This window comes from Corythoichthys intestinalis, chromosome 9, assembly GCF_030265065.1.
Source record: "Corythoichthys intestinalis isolate RoL2023-P3 chromosome 9, ASM3026506v1, whole genome shotgun sequence".
NCBI lineage: Eukaryota > Metazoa > Chordata > Actinopteri > Syngnathiformes > Syngnathidae > Corythoichthys > Corythoichthys intestinalis.
In genome coordinates this window covers 58884462-58902532 of record NC_080403.1, presented here as the reverse complement: position 1 = coordinate 58902532, position 18071 = coordinate 58884462, and the positions used below count along the sequence as shown (strand labels likewise).

The 18071-nt window shown below is 39.6% G+C and overlaps 1 protein-coding gene and 1 long non-coding RNA gene across 4 annotated transcripts in view; one reads left to right on the top strand and one right to left on the bottom strand.

The window, feature by feature from the left end:
- The window catches only part of LOC130921336 (uncharacterized), a 26514-nt gene extending 12088 nt beyond the window's left edge, over positions 1-14426 (top strand). For both annotated transcript variants that reach the window (XR_009064332.1, XR_009064333.1), the window contains exons 2-4: positions 8838-8990; positions 9073-9260; positions 13291-14426. This is a non-coding gene — a long non-coding RNA (uncharacterized LOC130921336). The remainder of the gene's footprint in view (positions 1-8837; positions 8991-9072; positions 9261-13290) is intronic.
- The window catches only part of ikbke (inhibitor of nuclear factor kappa B kinase subunit epsilon), a 22895-nt gene extending 4824 nt beyond the window's left edge, over positions 1-18071 (bottom strand). The window contains exons 1-18 of one of the 2 annotated variants that reach the window (XM_057845078.1): positions 18023-18071; positions 17362-17453; positions 17149-17286; positions 15296-15425; positions 13288-13469; positions 12185-12345; positions 11997-12107; positions 9052-9231; positions 8789-8985; positions 7421-7479; positions 7256-7347; positions 4305-4406; positions 4166-4223; positions 2200-2312; positions 2060-2136; positions 1954-1993; positions 1767-1868; positions 111-207 (exon numbers count right to left, since the gene is read on the bottom strand). In XM_057845078.1, the coding sequence (XP_057701061.1) occupies positions 111-207; positions 1767-1868; positions 1954-1993; positions 2060-2136; positions 2200-2312; positions 4166-4223; positions 4305-4406; positions 7256-7347; positions 7421-7479; positions 8789-8985; positions 9052-9231; positions 11997-12107; positions 12185-12345; positions 13288-13469; positions 15296-15425; positions 17149-17286; positions 17362-17451 (1929 nt within the window). In that variant the 5' untranslated portion in view covers positions 17452-17453; positions 18023-18071. Of the gene's footprint in view, positions 1-110; positions 208-1766; positions 1869-1953; positions 1994-2059; positions 2137-2199; positions 2313-4165; positions 4224-4304; positions 4407-7255; positions 7348-7420; positions 7480-8788; positions 8986-9051; positions 9232-11996; positions 12108-12184; positions 12346-13287; positions 13470-15295; positions 15426-17148; positions 17287-17361; positions 17743-18022 lie in introns of those variants that run through there. The other variant, XM_057845077.1, reaches the window with a different exon arrangement.

The window sequence follows — 18071 nt, the reverse complement described above, 5'->3', positions numbered from 1 at the left end:
TATCCTTTCAGCGTGGCCCTAATAGCCCTCAGTACGAGCACCCGCGGCAGATCTCGCCGTCAAAATACTAGGAAAATAGGTTCTTTTTGGAGTGACAACCAGCAACTCACTTTGTTCTGGTGCTCCTCAGTTATATCAAGGTCAGCCAACAAGCCTGTAGAGAAGGAATTGAAGTCTTGTAGATGGTTCTGCATCTCTAGTAAAACTCTGCAGATACAGAAGAGACATATTTTCCCAACTTTAATACAAAAAAAAAAAAAAAAAAAAAAAAAAAATTTTTTTAAGCCTGTGAAGGACGATGTGTCATATAAACATGTCTGAAAAAACAAAGAACTAGAACTTCTCGTTTAGTGAGGACAGAACACGACATATTAATAAGGTCAAATAAAAAAAGATACTGCGAGCATAGACTTCATAATGGTATTGACGGGGCGCGGGGCTGATTAATAGGGGGCCTGCATTGTTGGCGTGGCCATCAAAGCTGACCGAGTGGAATCACTGACAAAGAGCTTTTTTTTGTTAAAAATTATTGTAAATAAATGCTTAAATGCCTGAATTTTTTATGGACCTGGACGCAAGACAGTCTTGATTCTTGGTTAAAAGCAAAAAAAAAAAAAACGTGCAGTTAGCATTTATTTTACGTAAATATGTCGAAGTAGGATGTCAATTAGTCAATGTGGCGGCCGCCTTATGTAAACAGAGCTTTTCCAGTGAAAATTCTGGTGAATAAATGCTTGAATCCCTGAATTCTTTATCTTTCTTTATTCTTTATAAAAATCTGATATTGCGGTCAACCTAAAATACCTACTTCTTTTACCACAAAATAAGGCTGCGACCGATATGCGAGTACCCTAATTTTCGGACTATAAGATGCTACTTTTTCCCCTCATTTTGAATTCTGCGGTTTACAGTCCAGTGCGGCTTATTTATTTGGGTTAATAGGTAACACTTTTTTTGACGCCGGGATCGTAACGCTGCCATAAGACAGTCATATATTATGACTTCACACTATCATGGACATTAATGCATGCTTATGATAGATGTCATTAAGTATCATCGGGCAAATTATGTCACTAATTCCTTTTATTTCCAGCTTGGATCCCTTACATCCATTCAAAAGTAAAATCATTTGCCGGATGACACAAAATGACATCTGTCATAAGCATTTATTATTGCTCGTGGCAATGTCATTTCCTAATTATGATTGTCTTATGACAGTTTTATGGCGCCACTGTCAAATAAAGTCTTACCGAATACCATAGCTAGTAATTAATGAATCAACTGGAACAGTAACTGAAGAAATAATTGGCAAAGAACATCGTTATTTACATCGGTAGCGCTGCAATGCATGCGCGGAGGCATGATCGATGACAATAGTGTTGGCAGCAGGTGGAAGCAGAGGTTGATTGTCTCCACCAAGGGGGCAGTGATGGCCAAATATAGCTTCTTGACTCAATTGGTTCAAAGCTTAATGGCAGTTCATTTGTTCTTAGACAGTCTTATGATGCCGCTGTCAAATAAAGTTTTACCGGTTAATATCTTTTGGTGTAAATATCCCATAATACAGTGAGGCTTATAAGCCAGTGTGGCTTATCTATGAACAAATGCCATTTTTGTGTCAATTTTGGTGGGTGGCGGTTTATAGTCAGGTGCGCCATATAGTCCGAAAATGACGGTATATACAGTAGCATTCAAAAAAAGTAAATGGTCTTGTCCAAAGTGAATCCAGACCAGAAATGAAATGAGTGGCTGAAACATGCTCAAACCTGCTCCATGTCCTCGTGGTGTCCAAGAGATCCTTGTATTTTTGCGCACAGTTTTCTCGGACGAGAGATTTGACCCGCTTGATGTGCGATGACAGGTGAATTCTACCAAAAACGGAAGGAAAAATCAGATTAGGGGATAACCATCTCAGGCTGAGATCGCGGTCCGGCCGATAAGCGTGACACATACTTTTCAAATTTGTGGATTTGTTCATCGTTATATAACAATTCTACGGAGAAAAGAAGAAGTTAGAAAGGGCAACGGCAACTATGAACGTGAAGCGATGAACACGTACTGCCCAAGAGTCGGTCTTTTTGGTAAAGTTGATGAATGGCAGCAATCTTTTGAAGGAGCATTTGCATTTTTTGGCAACTGGAAGAGAAGAAGAAGTCAGAAGCTACAGTAACACTCATTGGGAACTTTGGGGAACTGTACCTTTTGTCACTGGGCAACGTCTCCGCGAGCTTGGCCTGCTCGATTTGCAAGTGGTCCAGGCGGTTCTGAAATTCCCGAATGCCTGCGGCGTACCCGGGCAGGTGCTCGGTGACCTGCGTGGACGACGGTAGCAGCAGCACAATGTGATCACTAAGCTCTTCTGCTGAGAACTAGATTGGGTTTATCACTAGTAAACGAACAATCCATTTGAAGTGGGAGAGTGGCAGCCAATGGCAGCCAATGACTTCATTTTAGGGCATTTCACGTCATTTCCTGTTGATTTTGAGGCGTTTGCAAGTCACTTCCTTTTGATTTGGAGTTTCTGAATTGCTGCCATCCCTCTCACTTTAAACGGATTGCAATTCCATGGCCGTCAGTGGCAGCCAATGCCAGGCCACGAGGTTATTTACGGTCACTTCCTTTTCCTTTTGGGCCATTTACAGGTCACGTCCTGTTGATTTTGGATTTACTGAAAAGGAAATGACTAAAGAATGTCACAAAAAGAAAAGGAGGTAACCTATACTGTAATTATCGCACTATAAAGCGCACCTCACTATAAGCCGCCACCCACCAAATTTGGCACGAAAACAACATTTGTTCATAGATAAGCCACACTGGACTATGAGCCTCACTGAATTATGAGATATTTACACCAAAAGACAGTAACTGGTAACACTTTATTTGACAGCAGCATCATACGACTGTCATAAGACCAAATGAATCACATGAAACTTTGAACCCATTGGCTGCAAAGCTTCATTGCTTCAAAAAGCTTCATTTGGCCATCACTGCTTCCTTGGGGGAGAAAGTCAACCTCACTGCCACCTGATGTCAACACTGTTGTCATCCAACATGCATAACAGCACTGCAGATGTAAATTACCAAAATTCATGTTCTATGCTAATTATTTCTTCAGTTCCTGTTCCAGTTGTTTCTGAATTGCTTGTTACGGTATTTGGTAACACTTTATTTGACAGATGTGCCATAAAACTGTCATAAGACCATCATAATTATGACATGACACTGCCATGAGCATGCTTATGACAGATGCCATTTTGTGTCATCCGGCAAATGATCTCACTTTTGAAAGGACGTAAAAGATCTGAGCAGGACATCAATGGAGTTAGTGAAATAATTTGCTGGATGAAACTTAATGACATAAGCACTCAGTAATGCTCATGATAGTGTCATGTCATAATTATGATGGTCTTATGACAGTCTTATGACGCCGCTGTCAAATAAAGTGTTACAAATCAACCCAAATAAATCAACAAATAAGTCGCACTGGACTATAAACCGCAGGATTCAAAATTAGGAAAAAAAATAGCGGCTTATAGTCCGAAAATTATGGTAAATGCCTTAAAATAAACAAGGAAGGCGCCTTGTAAATGCCCACAAGACTGGCAGCGCCAATGACGGCGCTAGACGTCCAACCCAGTCAAAATGAATTGGATGTCCAGCGCATTGGTCAGGACTAATATCAACATTTCTGGTGAGCACTATCGTTATTAACAAAAGCATGTCCTATTAGTAAGTATTTGGTGCTTAATGTTATTGTCAGTGTGTTATTGTATGAGGATGCTATAATATGCTACGATTCACCCTTTCTTCTCTTCTTATAATTGATCTTCTTATGATGGTCTTAATGTACACAGGCTCCTGGTTGTAAGCTTTGAGTAGCTTCCTAAGTAGACCTGACTCACACATGATCCTAGCTCAGCTTTATGAGATGATGTACACTTTGTGAATATGGATGTGTGTGTGAATAAATTGAAAAGCAGCATTAGTGTTGTTGTGTTTAGTCATCTATTCTTTTCAAGCCAAACCCAAATAGGTTAGAATTGATCCCATGTTTGCTTTTCTGTAGTAAAAAATAAGTGCCAACATTTCCAGGGAGCCAATTTGAGGTATACAGAACATTTTCAGTTCAGCAAAAAAAAAAAAAAAAAAAAAAGTCAAGGCTTACCTGGTGCAACCTATCATTCTCCTCAGCTGCGGCCAGGTTATCTGAAGTGTGGTGACCTCTTTTTTAAATAATTGACAGGAGAGGAATAACTTGAGAAAATTCAGTTTATTTTGCTTGCAATGTGTGCAAGCAGACTCACAGAGTGCGTATCCTGTGTTGTACGCCGAGGCAGGATTTGAGTCGAATGCCGATCTGAGCAATACTGTCCATAGCTTCCCCACATGCCCTGCGCAGCATCATCCTGTAAAAAAAGCAGGGACTATTTTCATTTTTTTTTGCACAAACAATTTTTTTTTTCTTTCCAATGGAGTTTCTTCCCAATTTGAACCACCGACACCATCCAAACACCAAAACGACTGGAATTCTTGTGCGACGCAGGTTCACTTTTGTTTGACACACACAAAAAAAATTGACCGCTCACACCAAAACGCAGATTTTTTCTTTTCCCCCCAAACATAAGTGACATCTCAAAACGTTACTTGTCCTTCAGTTTTTGTCCAAATCCCATCATTTGCACATCCAAAAATTTATGACTCTAAGGGAAACAAGGTTGTATACAATTTCAGCCAAATTTGGCCATTCATTTCCAATAGCCAAAATTCATTCATCCCATCCCATTCATTTCCAACCAGTGACGTGCGGTGAGGTTCATGACGAATGAGCAGGGCTGAAAGTGGGCCAGAACGGTCAGGAACGCAGTTCCGGTATAAGATTCAGGGCCGGATTGCTGTCCCGGTACACGGTGCTTTGATTCAGAAAATATGACGCAACTGTCAAAACGCTATGTAAATTAAAAAAATGCTAAGCTGCCGCACATGCATTTCATCTCCAAGAAGAAAACAATCTACCAACATCAGATTTACATACACAAGTGTTAACAATAAGCGTGATAAAGTGCTTAAGTAGCGTAATCCGTTTCCACCAATATTTGTTATTGATTTTATTCCACGGATGGCATGGAGGTTTCCCAGCTGCTGCAGTTATCCGAGTCTGATGATGATGAGTCACATCAATGTGCGAATGCACGCAGCAAAGCAAAACGCCTGGACTCATTTATCCGTTCAATTGGCTGACATACTGACATGTGATCAGCAGAGATAGTTAGCTCTGATTGGTTCAAATGTGTATGTTTTCTGGAACAGAAAAAAAAAACAAAACAAAACAAAAAAAAAAAAGGTTGTTGAATTGATGCGACAAAAAAAAGGGCAATCCAACATAAAATGGATCAAATCTTTAAGAGCAACGAAAGAGTTGAGGAGGCTTATTTATCATATTTAGTTTTATTTGCTCTGATGGGGAGGTTCAAAACAGCTGTCAATGTGCACTTTGGACTTATATTTGTTCATTTATGTTAGACTACTAATTTCCTTATGATTTAAAAAAAGTCAATGTTTGCACGATCTTCAAAATATATTCCATTTCACTCGGCATGATATAAGTCATTTGTCCTTATTTTTCTGAATGGATGTTACTTATATTTAAAAAAAAAAAAAAAAAAAAAAAAGTAAAGGTTTACATTAACTTAATATACAACCAATGTTCTTAAGTACTTATAATTGATATTTGGCATTTAGTATGTGAGGAAATGAGGGAAAATAAAAATTAGGAGGTGGAGGTTGGGATTATTGCTATTTTTTTATTAACTTTTATTTTGCAAATCATTGAAAAAATAGAATTTTGAATGAAAATCAGTTTTTGCATGTGTTATAGAAATAACTGTGCTAAAACAGTTTTCTTTGCATTTCAGTAGTTTTAAAGGTTTGACCCCCCAAAAAAATTAAAGAAAAATAAATAACATTTCTGGCTCCGTAGCAACCTTCGCGTCGGAGTTCTGGCAAGAAATTCTAGCCACTTTCACCCCTGCGAATGAGGCACCGACTTCCAAACAGATTTCTAAACACAATTACAAAATACATATATATAATCCCGCTTTTACTTATTTCATGCTAAAACAAATTACTTTTCGGTTTTACCTTTACTTGTACATGTTAGGTTTTGTGTTTGTTTTCTCCTAATGTGACTTGTCCCTGTGATTGCCCATTGATTTCACCTGATGTGCCTTCTCCTAGTCTATCCTCCTGTGCTCACCTGTTCCTCCTTGTCTCGTTAACCCTTGTCTGCGTGTGTGTATATAAGCTCCCATTTTCTGTTCACTCCTGATTGCGTCATTGTCAATGCCCATGTGCTCGTCAATGTCTGTGTCGGTGTCTAAGTCAACCCCTGTCCAAGTCCTCGTGTATCAGTCCCTCCGATTTAAGTCAGTTTTGTTTGAATCTTGCCCTTATGATACCCAGTGCTTTTGGTTGTACTTTGTGTTTTTGTTAGATATCATTAAAACGTTTTTTGAGTTCACCACCACCTGCCTTGCCGCTTTTTGTTTCCCTGCAATTGGGTCCACACAACCTGCCTGCCTGCCTGCCTGCCTACGTCCCTGACAGTACATAAAATCCATGTGACGATCCTTCTGGACTACATTTTCAGCGCTGACTTTTAACGTGAGTGGCTGGTTATTCATGCTTATTTAGGCTTTTCTGCAAACTTTTCAAATCGCAATATCCATTTTGTGTCCACACCACAACTCGTTGAAAACACAAGACTGGGGAACCACAAAAAATTCTCATGGGACATCCACACAATTAGTTTTTTCGCGAGTACCACTTTGAAAAGAGTTACGTTTTTTTCCATTAGTTTGAAGTACAGCTCGCAGCTGCGGTGTTGGTGTTCCTTTAATAACCTCGTGCTTTGATTAAAAATCCACATTTGCGAATATATTCGAATTCGAAATATAATATTCCATTTTGAATAATTGTAAATATAATACAAACAAGTTAGAGAACAAAGATGAAGCCTCCCCTGAATGAACGTCACCGTTTCCAACTGCCCTATTCGCCATTCTCGTGACAGGAAGTGACCTGTCATCAATAGGAACTGACCCTGAAATGCCCGCAAATCAACAGGATGTGACCCTATACAGCAACAATAACAGCAAAGCTACCATCACAATTATCTAGAAATTGCGTTTGCAAGTTCAGAATTGAACTTTCTGGTTGATGGATGGATTGAGACAAGACAAGAATGTTCCTTTCTCACATGTAACTGTAATATCCTTCCAGTATCAGCTCTCTGTGTCGTTGCAGAAGTTGTACTATCCTCTGATACTGGTGGACGACTCCCACCACAATCTGCAATGACAATAATATGGGAAAAGTAACCATAATTTCTTTGTCTGAATGGAATAAATCACTGCGGTGGTACCTTGGTAAAGTTGTAGTCTGCCATGACATCAAACTTGGCTGGGATCGTTGGAGTCTCTGCTACAAATCGGTAACAAACACATTAATGTCAATTGCTTATGTCCAATATAATGTCAACAGAGGTGGCTAGTGTAGCCCATAGACTTCATTATGATATTGACGGGTCAGATTCCACCTTCAGTGCGCCATGCCTTCAAATAGGGGGCCATCCCATAACCCGCTTCAGTTATTCGCAGTCGGTCGCAGCGACACATGCAGCGATCCAACACCGGATTTAGGTTGAAAAAGTACAAAAGCTGTACCAGTTGAATTGTTTGGGAGCAACACACAAAATCATGTGTGGAGGACAAATGGAACAGCTCACCAACAGTGAAGCGTGGTGGAGGGAGGGGTCATCATGATTTGGGGCTGTTTTGCTACACCAGGGCCTGGAAAACTTCAATCATTAATGAAGAATGAATTCAAATGTTTTGCAGGAAAACCTGAGACCGTCTGTCAGACAGTTGAAGCTAAAAAGAGGATGGATGCTGCAACAAGACAATGATCCAAAACATAGAAGGGGGGGGCACAAATATTTAATGTGATAATTCACTTCCTTATCCCCCCCCCCCCCCCCCTTCTGTCAATGTTTGCATATTATCCTCATTAAAAACCTATAAATGTTTGGGTGGTTTTAGTGAAAGCAGATAGTTTTTTCATCTGTGTGATTTTGACAAAGATCAGATCACATTTGATGGTGATTTCATGCAGAAATGTGAGAAATTCCAAAAGGTTCAGATACTTTTTCATACCACTGTATAAAGAATTCAGGGATTTAAGCATTTATTCACAATTTTCACCGGAAAAAGCTCTTTGTTGTAAGGTGGCCGCTAAAATTGACTAAAAGACTAGCACTGTACTCTGACGTATTTACATGAAATAAATGCTAACTGCACAGTTGTTTTTTGCTTTTAACCAAGAATGTTTTACATCCATATCTATAAAGAATTCAGGGATTTAAGCATTTATTCACAAGAATTTTCAACGGAAAAGCTCTTTGTGTTTCCACTCTTTCAGTTTTGACGGCCACGCTAACATTGCAGGCCCCCGCCCCATGTCCCGTCAATATCATTATGAAGTCTATGTGTAGCCATTTTCATACTAAAGTAAAAATAGCTTGGTATTTTTTTCTCAGCACAAAGTTGTCTATGTAAACTGTTATTATTAAACTGTTCTATAACATATAAGCACATTCAGCTTAAGAAATTAAAAAAATAAATAAATAAATAAAACATTGAATTCCGGCAAGATAAAAAAAAACTACAGAACTTAAAGCATTATTCATCCAAAGAGAATGAGTGCCCTCTAGTGCAGAAAACATATTTCCTACGTTCTCTGAAGGGTAGGCCATTGCTCATCTCTTGACTTTGACTCAGCAGAATGAGAGGCCGCGCGGCTGTCGTGTGAGGAAGGTTGACCACCTTCATGCTGCCCTCTAGTGGTAGTTCATGGCCCAAGTATAGCAGCTGTTGGTGCTGGACCTCAATTCCAGTCTGCATGGCCACCTCCTCAAAGAAGCCAGAAATCCTAAGGTAGATTTAAACGACATGAAATACCTGCCGATGCAGAACTGCTTCAAATACGGCGGCTCACGTGTTGTAATGATGTACGTAGACGCAGTGCGCCGCGGCTTGCCGGAGAGCAAACAAGTGCACCGGCTGTCGTTGCAAGATGTCCGTGGTGGCTGTGAAGAACTGCTCGAATGCCCAACACCTCTCTTGATCTGCTTCGAGTATACCGGCAAGTACGGGGACCAGATGCATCTTGAGACCTCTAGAAATAGACATTCAAACATGACATGGGTAAGCATGGCCACAAGCATTTACTGCAGGGCCGAGAACACAAAGTGGTATTTGCCATGTGGCAAAATGGATTTTGCCACGTGGCATTTTTTTTGCCAGTTGGCAAAATAAATTTTGCCATGTGGCATTTTTTCTTTCCCATGTGACAAAATTAATTCTGCCATGTGGCATTTTTTTTTGCCAGTTGGCAAAATGAATTTTGCCATGTGGAATTTTTTTTGCCATGTGGCAAAATGGATTTTGCCATGTGGCATTTTTTCTTTCCCATGTGGCAAAATTAATTCTGCCATGTGGCATTTTTTTTGGCTTTTTTTTTTTGCCAGTTGGCAAAATGAATTTTGCCATGTGGAATTTTTTTGACATGTGGCAAAATGGATTTTGCCATGTGGCTTTTTTTTTTTTTCTGCCAGTTGGCAAAATGGATTTTGCCATGTGGCTTTTTTTTTTCTGCCAGTTGGCAAAATGGATTTTGCCATGTGGCATTTTTTTTTTTCTGCCAGTTGGCAAAATGGGTTTTGCCATGTGGCATTTTTTGACATGTGGCAAAATGGATTTTGCCATGTGGCATTTTTTCTTTTGCCATGATGCATTTTTGACATGTGGCAAAATGGATTTTGCCATGTGGCATTTTTTTTTTCCTGCCAGTTGGCAAAATGGATTTTGCCATGTGGCATTTTTTTTTTCCTGCCAGTTGGCAAAATGGATTTTTCCATGTGGCATTGTTTGACGTGTTGCCAAATTGATTTTGTCATGTGGCATTTTTTCTTTGCCATGTGCCAAAATTGTTTTAATGTGTAATTAATGTGGCATTTTTTGTCATGTGGCCAAAATGGATTTTTCACATGTGGCATTTTTTTTTTTTTGGCCAGTTGGCAAAATAAATTTTGCCATGTGGCATTTTTTGACATGTGGCAAAATGGATTTTGCCATGTGACATTTTTTCTTTGCCATGTGGCATGGATTTTCATTTTTTTTTTTTTTTTTTTGTATGTGGCTTTTTTAGGGTATACGGCATTTTTGCAGGCCATGCACGTCCATGCCATTGACGGCTATGGACGTCCATATCTTCCATTCATGTTAAATGGCAGAAAAACGTGTGGCTTATATTTTTGACTATCCACTTACCATTAAAGCACATTGACATTCAACTGGCACCCAAGTCAGGCCATTGACAGCTATGCACTTCCAAATTTTCCATTCATATTAGATGACATTTTGCCACATCTCAAAATCAATTTTGGTTCTCGCCGTCTCTCAGCATTTATGCACCATAAATGTTTAAAAATACAATCAAGTGCTCAGTTTGTGCTTCCATGGAGTCTCTGTTCCAATGAAACCAACAAAAGCATCCAGCAACTTTTGTTACCAGCTACATTTATGTCCAGTCCGGATCTTTACATCTATTCAAAAGTGAGATCATTTGCTGGATGACACATGTCATAAGCAACCCGTTAAGAGGACACCTTTTCACCAATCTGCTGTTTTACAAGTGCAATCAGTCGATTGCAGTCAGGTGCTGCTCATTTCTGCTGAAACCGCATTGGTTAAACTATCTGTGCTGGGTCAGTTGGAACAAAGACCAGGACCCACTGCGGCCCTCGAGGACCGGTTTGCTAACATACTAATCAACTATAACAATACAACATTAATTTTTCACAGAACTTTAATGGGAACAAGCAACTTAAGTATGACCACTTTTTAGATTGTAAACAAGATATTGTTTATGCTAAGGTTCTGGGGTAACGGGGGACCTAAGTGCAGAGAGAGTCAAACTGGCAGTGCGAACAAGAGTTCATTGACGAGGAGCGAAAGTGCCAGATAGTGTCCGAAGAATCCGGTGGGCAGTTTATTTAGTAAGTTGTTCAGAATTACAAGATTTGTTGTTAGCTGAAAGTCATGTAGGTGAGTTGTTGATCTGGCGACGATGAGAGGCCAAGGACCGGTTTAAGTAAGCTGCTGACTATGATCAGCGGCACCTGGTCCCAGGCTGACCAATCTGTCCAATCAAGGCAGTGACACAAATACACAAACACAAGGAGGAGGGGCTCAGTTTGAATAATAGTATTCAAACATTGAAACATTTACAGCAACACACGAGTAAATGCTTTCTCCCTCAATATGTTGTTATGACTTAACTTGCAGACGTCAGATCACGCGAAAACACCCGCCATTTTATTAACGCTCCATTTACTAACTTGTTTAGCAGTGAAGAAGCGACTTCAAAACACAGTTATGACTTTGAATAAAGCACTTACCATAAAAAATTCCACACGCAGAGATGACATGTCCTGAATCCTACGTGTTCTCCTGTTTAGTGTCGCAGCGGATGCCCGCCTTCAGAGTGCGCACTGTTGTGACGTCACACGTCAAATTTCAGATTTTTCGCGCGTCCGGTCTGCACGGTCCGCCCCGGAGCAATGCGTAACCGATCATTTGGGCTGTCAGATTGATGATCCCGGGCGCATCTGGCGTACTGAGACGTTCAGCGGGCGTGATTGCTATGTGCATCTGGCGAGCTGACGCCAGATCCGGCGCAGTCACCTGCTATCGGGGTTACGGCTTATAGTCCGAAAATTACGGAATTCTATTAAACAATACTGTTACAAGATGCATATGTCTTTATCCTAACTCTCGAGATCGCTCTCGAGACCACCTTTTGAAGGTCTTGTTCAAAAGATGTTCATATTTGTGAGGAAAAGATCATGTGATAGGTTCAGAATACTCTAGCGTACTTACTGTGACAGTTGGCAGCTGTCAGGCAGGTAAGCGCTCCACTCGATGGGTCCGTTTTCAACCCGCTGTAATCCAGAAATTGTCCCCGCTGGTTTCTCTGCGGTGATTTTGTACCTGCGGGGGAAAAAAAAAAAAACATGTCAACAATCACGTATTGACATTGCTATTTGTAAGCATAGTTGGATATTTACATGGTCTTCTTATCCCGGCGAGGCCCTCTGAAAGGCGTAAAGGGAAGGGAGCCCGTGGCCGTGTGGTAAAACGTCACGCCGACGCTCCACAAGTCCACGCTGACGCCGTAGGATTTCTGGTGAGGCATCCTGAGCATCACGCGCTCATACATGTCGGGGTGCTATACAACAATAGAAATAATATAAAAATGCCATTCCTGGAGAATGGCGATGCTGTGATGGTTGGCATATTGGGTCACTTCCTGTTGATTAGGCAGCATTCCCTGTTGATCTGCGGGCATTTTTTATTTATATATATACACACACATATACAGTGGGGAGAACAAGTATTTGATACATTGCCAATGGGTTTTCCCATTGACTGTGTATCAAATACTTGTTCTCCCCACTGTATATAAACATATATATACATTAGGGCTGTCAAAATTATCACGTTAACGGGAGGTATAATTTTTAAAATTAATCACGTTAAAATATTTGACGCAATTAACGCACATGCCGCGCTCAAACAGATTAAAATGACAGCTCAGGGTCATGTGCACTTGTTGTTTTTTGGAGTTTTGTCATCCTCTGCTGGCACTTGGATGCGACAGATTTTATGGGTTCAGCACCATGACAATTGTGTAATTATTGACATCAACAATGGCGAGCTACTAGTTTATTTTTTGATTGGAAAATTATAAATTTTATTCAAACGAAAACAAATATAAAATTTCTATAACTTGTTCTAACATTTATCTTTTAAGAACTACAAGTCTTTCTATCCATGGATCGCTTTAACAATGTTAATGCCATCTTGTTGTTATAATAAACAAATACAGTACTTATGTAAAGTATGTTGAATGTACATATCAGTCTTGTCTTATCATTCCATTCCAACAATAATTTACAAAAAAATATGGCATATTTTATAGATGGTTTGAATTGCGATGAATTACGATTAATGAACTTTTAAGCTGTGATGTACTCGGATTGAAAATTGTAATCGTTTGACAGCCCTAATACATATATATATATATATTTTTATTATGTATTAAACTACTTCTTCAGCAATCAACACAAAAGGGTTTACTGCTTGACCTTGTATTTTTCCCCCCTCTTACCAGGTATTCTTCAGTTCCGTAGATGGACACAAACTTCTCGTCATCCTCCAACTCTCTGGCCGCTCCAAAGTCAGTCAGCTTATAAACGGACCTACCGTCCTCGCCCGTCTGCCTCATTATGTTGCCAGGTTTGATATCTCTGTGAACCACGCCGTTCTCTCGAAGGTGGTTCATTCCCTGCACTGAAATGCAACGGAATGGGGAAAAGAAAAAATGCAATAAACGGGTAGCTTAGGTTAGCAATCTTTTTCAACTGAGGGTAAATTCTTGGCTACTGGTGAGTTCTAAGACAAACATCTGAGTAAATACATTTGTTAAAATGATTAGCAGGTGGTCATTGTGTTGGCAAGATTGTTATAAATGACCTTTACACTTGAGGTTTCTTTTCAAATACTGCCATTTCCACGACACAAATGTGATTACGAGGTAAAACTTGAAAATGGAGAAATGGTGATGGTAGCCGTGTTGTGATGGTTGGTATATCGGGTCATTTCCTGTCATATGCGAAGTGGCCGAAAATGTCATTGCATGTGATTGACTTTCCTATATATGAATTTAAAATTAAGACTTTGCCAGTAAAATGTTGTAAAGCAATGAAGCAATAAAACAACAAAAAAGAATAAAATGAAAAAAAAAAAAAAAAAATTGTTATAATGGGTCAAAATTTTTCGAACAGTTCATGTGACTCGCACCTCAGAGGTCAATTGCTTTGCTTAACCAAAACCACCTAAGCATAGAAGAGGCAAGATATTTTTTTCCAAACCTAATCTTTCAAAAGCGAAAACAACTAATGAGCGAGAACCAAGGATTGAAGATGTGCACCGTTAAACAACAGACAACAACGCCACTCTCACACCCCCACACTCTGGTTCCGCTCACATGAGGCTGTAAGTTGTTTCAGTTCATGCATGTTGGTGTAGGCATTTGTGGTTAAGTTTGGCGATACTGTTCATTTAGTTAAATTTAGCGATTTGCTATGAGAGAAGTGTAAATACGTTAGCATTTGTAGCATCCAAGCTAGCGGGCTTTATTTTGCAGATTGGGCTAATATGATTGACTAAATTTACATATTGATTGTACTGGAGGATCTTTTGACGTGCATCTTAAAGAAAAAACGTAAATGTTTACATTACCTTCAATTTTAATGTACATCCAATGTTCTTAAATAGTTCAAATTTAGGTTTTGCATTTAGGAAATGTGGGGAAAATTTGGAGGTTGAGGTTTCTGTTTTTAACTTTTATTTTGCAAATCATTGAAAAAACACTATTTTGAATGAAAAGCATTATTTTGTTTGTGTTATAGAAATAACTGTGCCAAAAGCAGTTTTATCAGCATTTCAGTGGTTTTAGGTTTGATGACCCCCCCACCCCTGGAGTTCCGCCAAGAAATTCTAGCCACTTTCACCCCTGGCTAGCCCTCTATCTAACGGGAGGAGAAATCTGTTTGCTCAGTGGAAGGTTGACTGGCACTTGGTATGAGGAAATATAACGGCGTGAACTTCGTTGATAATTTAAAAAATGTGTCATTTGTGTGATTTTACGCCATGAAAATAGTATGTGATGCAAAGATGTGACAATAAAATCAGAAAGTAGACATGAAAACAACAAAAAGAACAGTATGAAATTAAATGAGTCATTTCATTTTCCAACATGAAAATCAACAGCAAAAGGCTAAATTATTTGTGGTAAATTTGAAATGTGGAAGAAATTTGAACAGGAATCTACTTACATGCTAGATTGCAGAGTTTTGAATTCGTAAAAAAGTGGCTTTATTATGAAATTGTAAAGGGTTCTGTGAATGCACCTGTGAAACTCAAGGGTTCAGTACCTTTAGCAAGGTTAAGAACCACTGTTATAAATGGAAATACCAAATAGAATCTAGCGGTCCCGCTTCTCATTTAAGCAGCTACCGTCAAATAACTCTAAAAATCCCATATAGTCCCTTGAAATTTTTTGTAGTAACCAAAAATAGTCATTTGCCCTATAAAGGGCTAAAACATGAACGTACCAACACATTGCAATACGGTGAGAAACTCAGTCTCGGCCAGGCCAAAAGCATTTTCTGGTTGTTCAAGCAGATTGAGCAAACTTCCCCCTGAGCAAAATTCCATGACCAGCACTTTCTGCTTGGACGGCAGCTGAAAAAGACAAACAAATGATTCTTTCATTTTTCCAGATCAGGGGTGCAAATGACAATTGTTAAAAAAAAAAAACATACACTGTGATTTGTGGATTTTTTTTTTTAGATTGTCTCTCATAGTGGACCAGCATCTACCACGATAATATCAAACCCGAACTTGCAAAATAGCATGGTGTTCAAATACTTATTTTCCTCACTGTATATCTATAACCCTAGCTAAATCCTGATTATTTTCCTCATGGAAGCTGCAGTTGCATGTGTTGACTTCCATTAATCAATTTTTGGACAAATTTCAAAGATCTGAATTACGGTAGTCTCAAAATCAAGAAATTCTAAGTATCAAATGTGATACACCTGGCAGAAAAGGGTTAAAGCAACACTCGGTAACTTTTCAGTTTTGGTCAATTTCAGCGACGCCGGTGGACAAAAGCTGTGGTGTTTTGCCTTAACCCTTTCAGACACTTTTTTTTTTTCTGCTGGGCAGGGGGAAAAAATCTGCGCTGATTTTTATTCTACTCAAACACCAGAACAAAGTGCAATTTTTTGGGTTGGAGATATTTCATGCGGTTGGTTATTTTTAATGTTAGTTTTTGAAGTTGCGTTTGGTCAGCCATTTTCAATGAGCCAAAAATAGCAAACCTCATGATTTGATTTCAATGGGTAAAGTTTCAAGCAATCATCTCCCAGAAGTGGAAATACCAACTAAATTCAGTGTATTTATTGGTTTTGAGGCATGAACATGTTCTTCAGCAGCATGCTTGGGTCAGAAGGGGTTAAGGAAGACTGCATTTTCCACGGGGACCAGCGCACACCCGAACAGTGTCGTAAAATAAATCAAAAATCAATCTACTGGTCACCTGCAGGTGGATTAAAAAACATTTGTAATGAGGTCATGAATCCAGTTGTGGTTAAACCGTAGCATATGACGGTTAGCAACCGTGTGGCTAAAATTTGTCAGCGCTGAAGAGATGGGTTGAAGTGTGTGTGTGTGTGTGTGTGTGTGTGTGTGTGTGTGTGTGTGTGTGTGTGTGTGCGTGCGGGTTGGGGGGGGTCACGCCAGCAAGTGAAAGCTGGGCCAATGTTTATTCTGTATAGCCTGGTAGCCCATACCCTCTTTTTTTTCCTCCTCAAACAAAACTTTTTGTCTGTTTTGCTGCTCTGCCGTCCTTGCAGCATTTGCGCAAAGGCGTTCACATTGACTTCCGTCATTATTATGAATAGGGAAAGGAGGAAGTGACGTATGCCATAAAGCAGTCAGCACATTTGTAGTTTTTTTTGTGTGTGCGGGGCAGGGTTCCTGCCACCCTCCTCAAAGTTAATTAGTGCCAGTGAAAGCGATACAGACCCCCCTAAAGATTTAAAAGAGGTGTCATTCAAGTATTTGTCAGTCGACGTATTATCACAAATGTTATGAAAATATTTTATAAAGGTTGAAAAGTTACCTAGTTTTGCTTCAAAGAATAAACCATCATGATCTGCTGAATCATTTCATTTTAAACAAAATTATGTTTTTTTTTTTTTTTGTAATGAAATTGAATATGATGCTGTATTGAGGTGAAAACTTTTCATGAATAAAATCACGACTATAAAATTGGTTCAACATGTTTTGGTAACAAATGGTGGACTGGTCCAGATAATAAACATAACATTGAGGTTTTCATGACTATAACCCGAAAATGTGAACCATAGCTTGATGAGAATCACCCTGAGTGCAATCTTACTTCCTCCACGGCGTAAAGTTCCACAATATTCTTATGGTTGAGCTTCCTCAGCAAGTCGAACTCCCTCATCTGTACCTCTTGTGTGCGATTATAACTCGCCAGGTTGAACACCTTGACGGCTACCAACTCACCCGACCTCTAAACACAGACAATAACAACAACAACAACATTTGAATTTCAACTCAGGCTTTCGAGAGGAGTGGTTGAAATGACCTTATTTCGACCCTTGTAGACGCAAGCAGTAGCCCCTTGACCCAGGACATCCTGTAAGGACCACAGGTAGCTGGGGGTGCTCCCTGTCATCTCTGACATGATGGCAGACCACACCACAGTTAATTCGAGACAAAAAAGGGAGACAAACCTTCGTTTATCCGATCGTTAAAGTCGAATAGAAAAGTAGCACTTGGGCAAAGCTGTGGAAAAAGTTGACAGGTTGCACAAGAGCTAGCAGAAGTCCAAACTTATTTTGAGGAAATGAATTTTCGTGAAAGTCAACTTCTGTCACAAGATAAGCCACACCTGACGATGGCTAATGCGGACGTTTTTTTTTTTCTTCGGTTTACCGAGCAAAAAAAAAAAAAAAAATAAATAAATATTATTATGGTTTGGGTCTCGCAGCAGCTGCAGCGTCGGAATTTCAGCGAACGAAAGACGTGTTTGCTGGCAGCTGTTGCCGAATTTTGATTGCGGAAACGAGAGTTTATCAGCGTTGCCAGATGGGAAAGCCCAACCACATGTAAAACTCGTCTAGTCGAATCTAAAGCACCCCCAAATGGCAACCTCCCGTTCAAGATAAAATGTTTTCTTTATACAAGTCAATCTATTTTTGATATCATAACCAGGGAGAAATATAAATCATTAGTAGGTGACACACATTGTGGAGAGGAACCATGCTGTCTCGCCGGTAAGTATGACGGGAGATG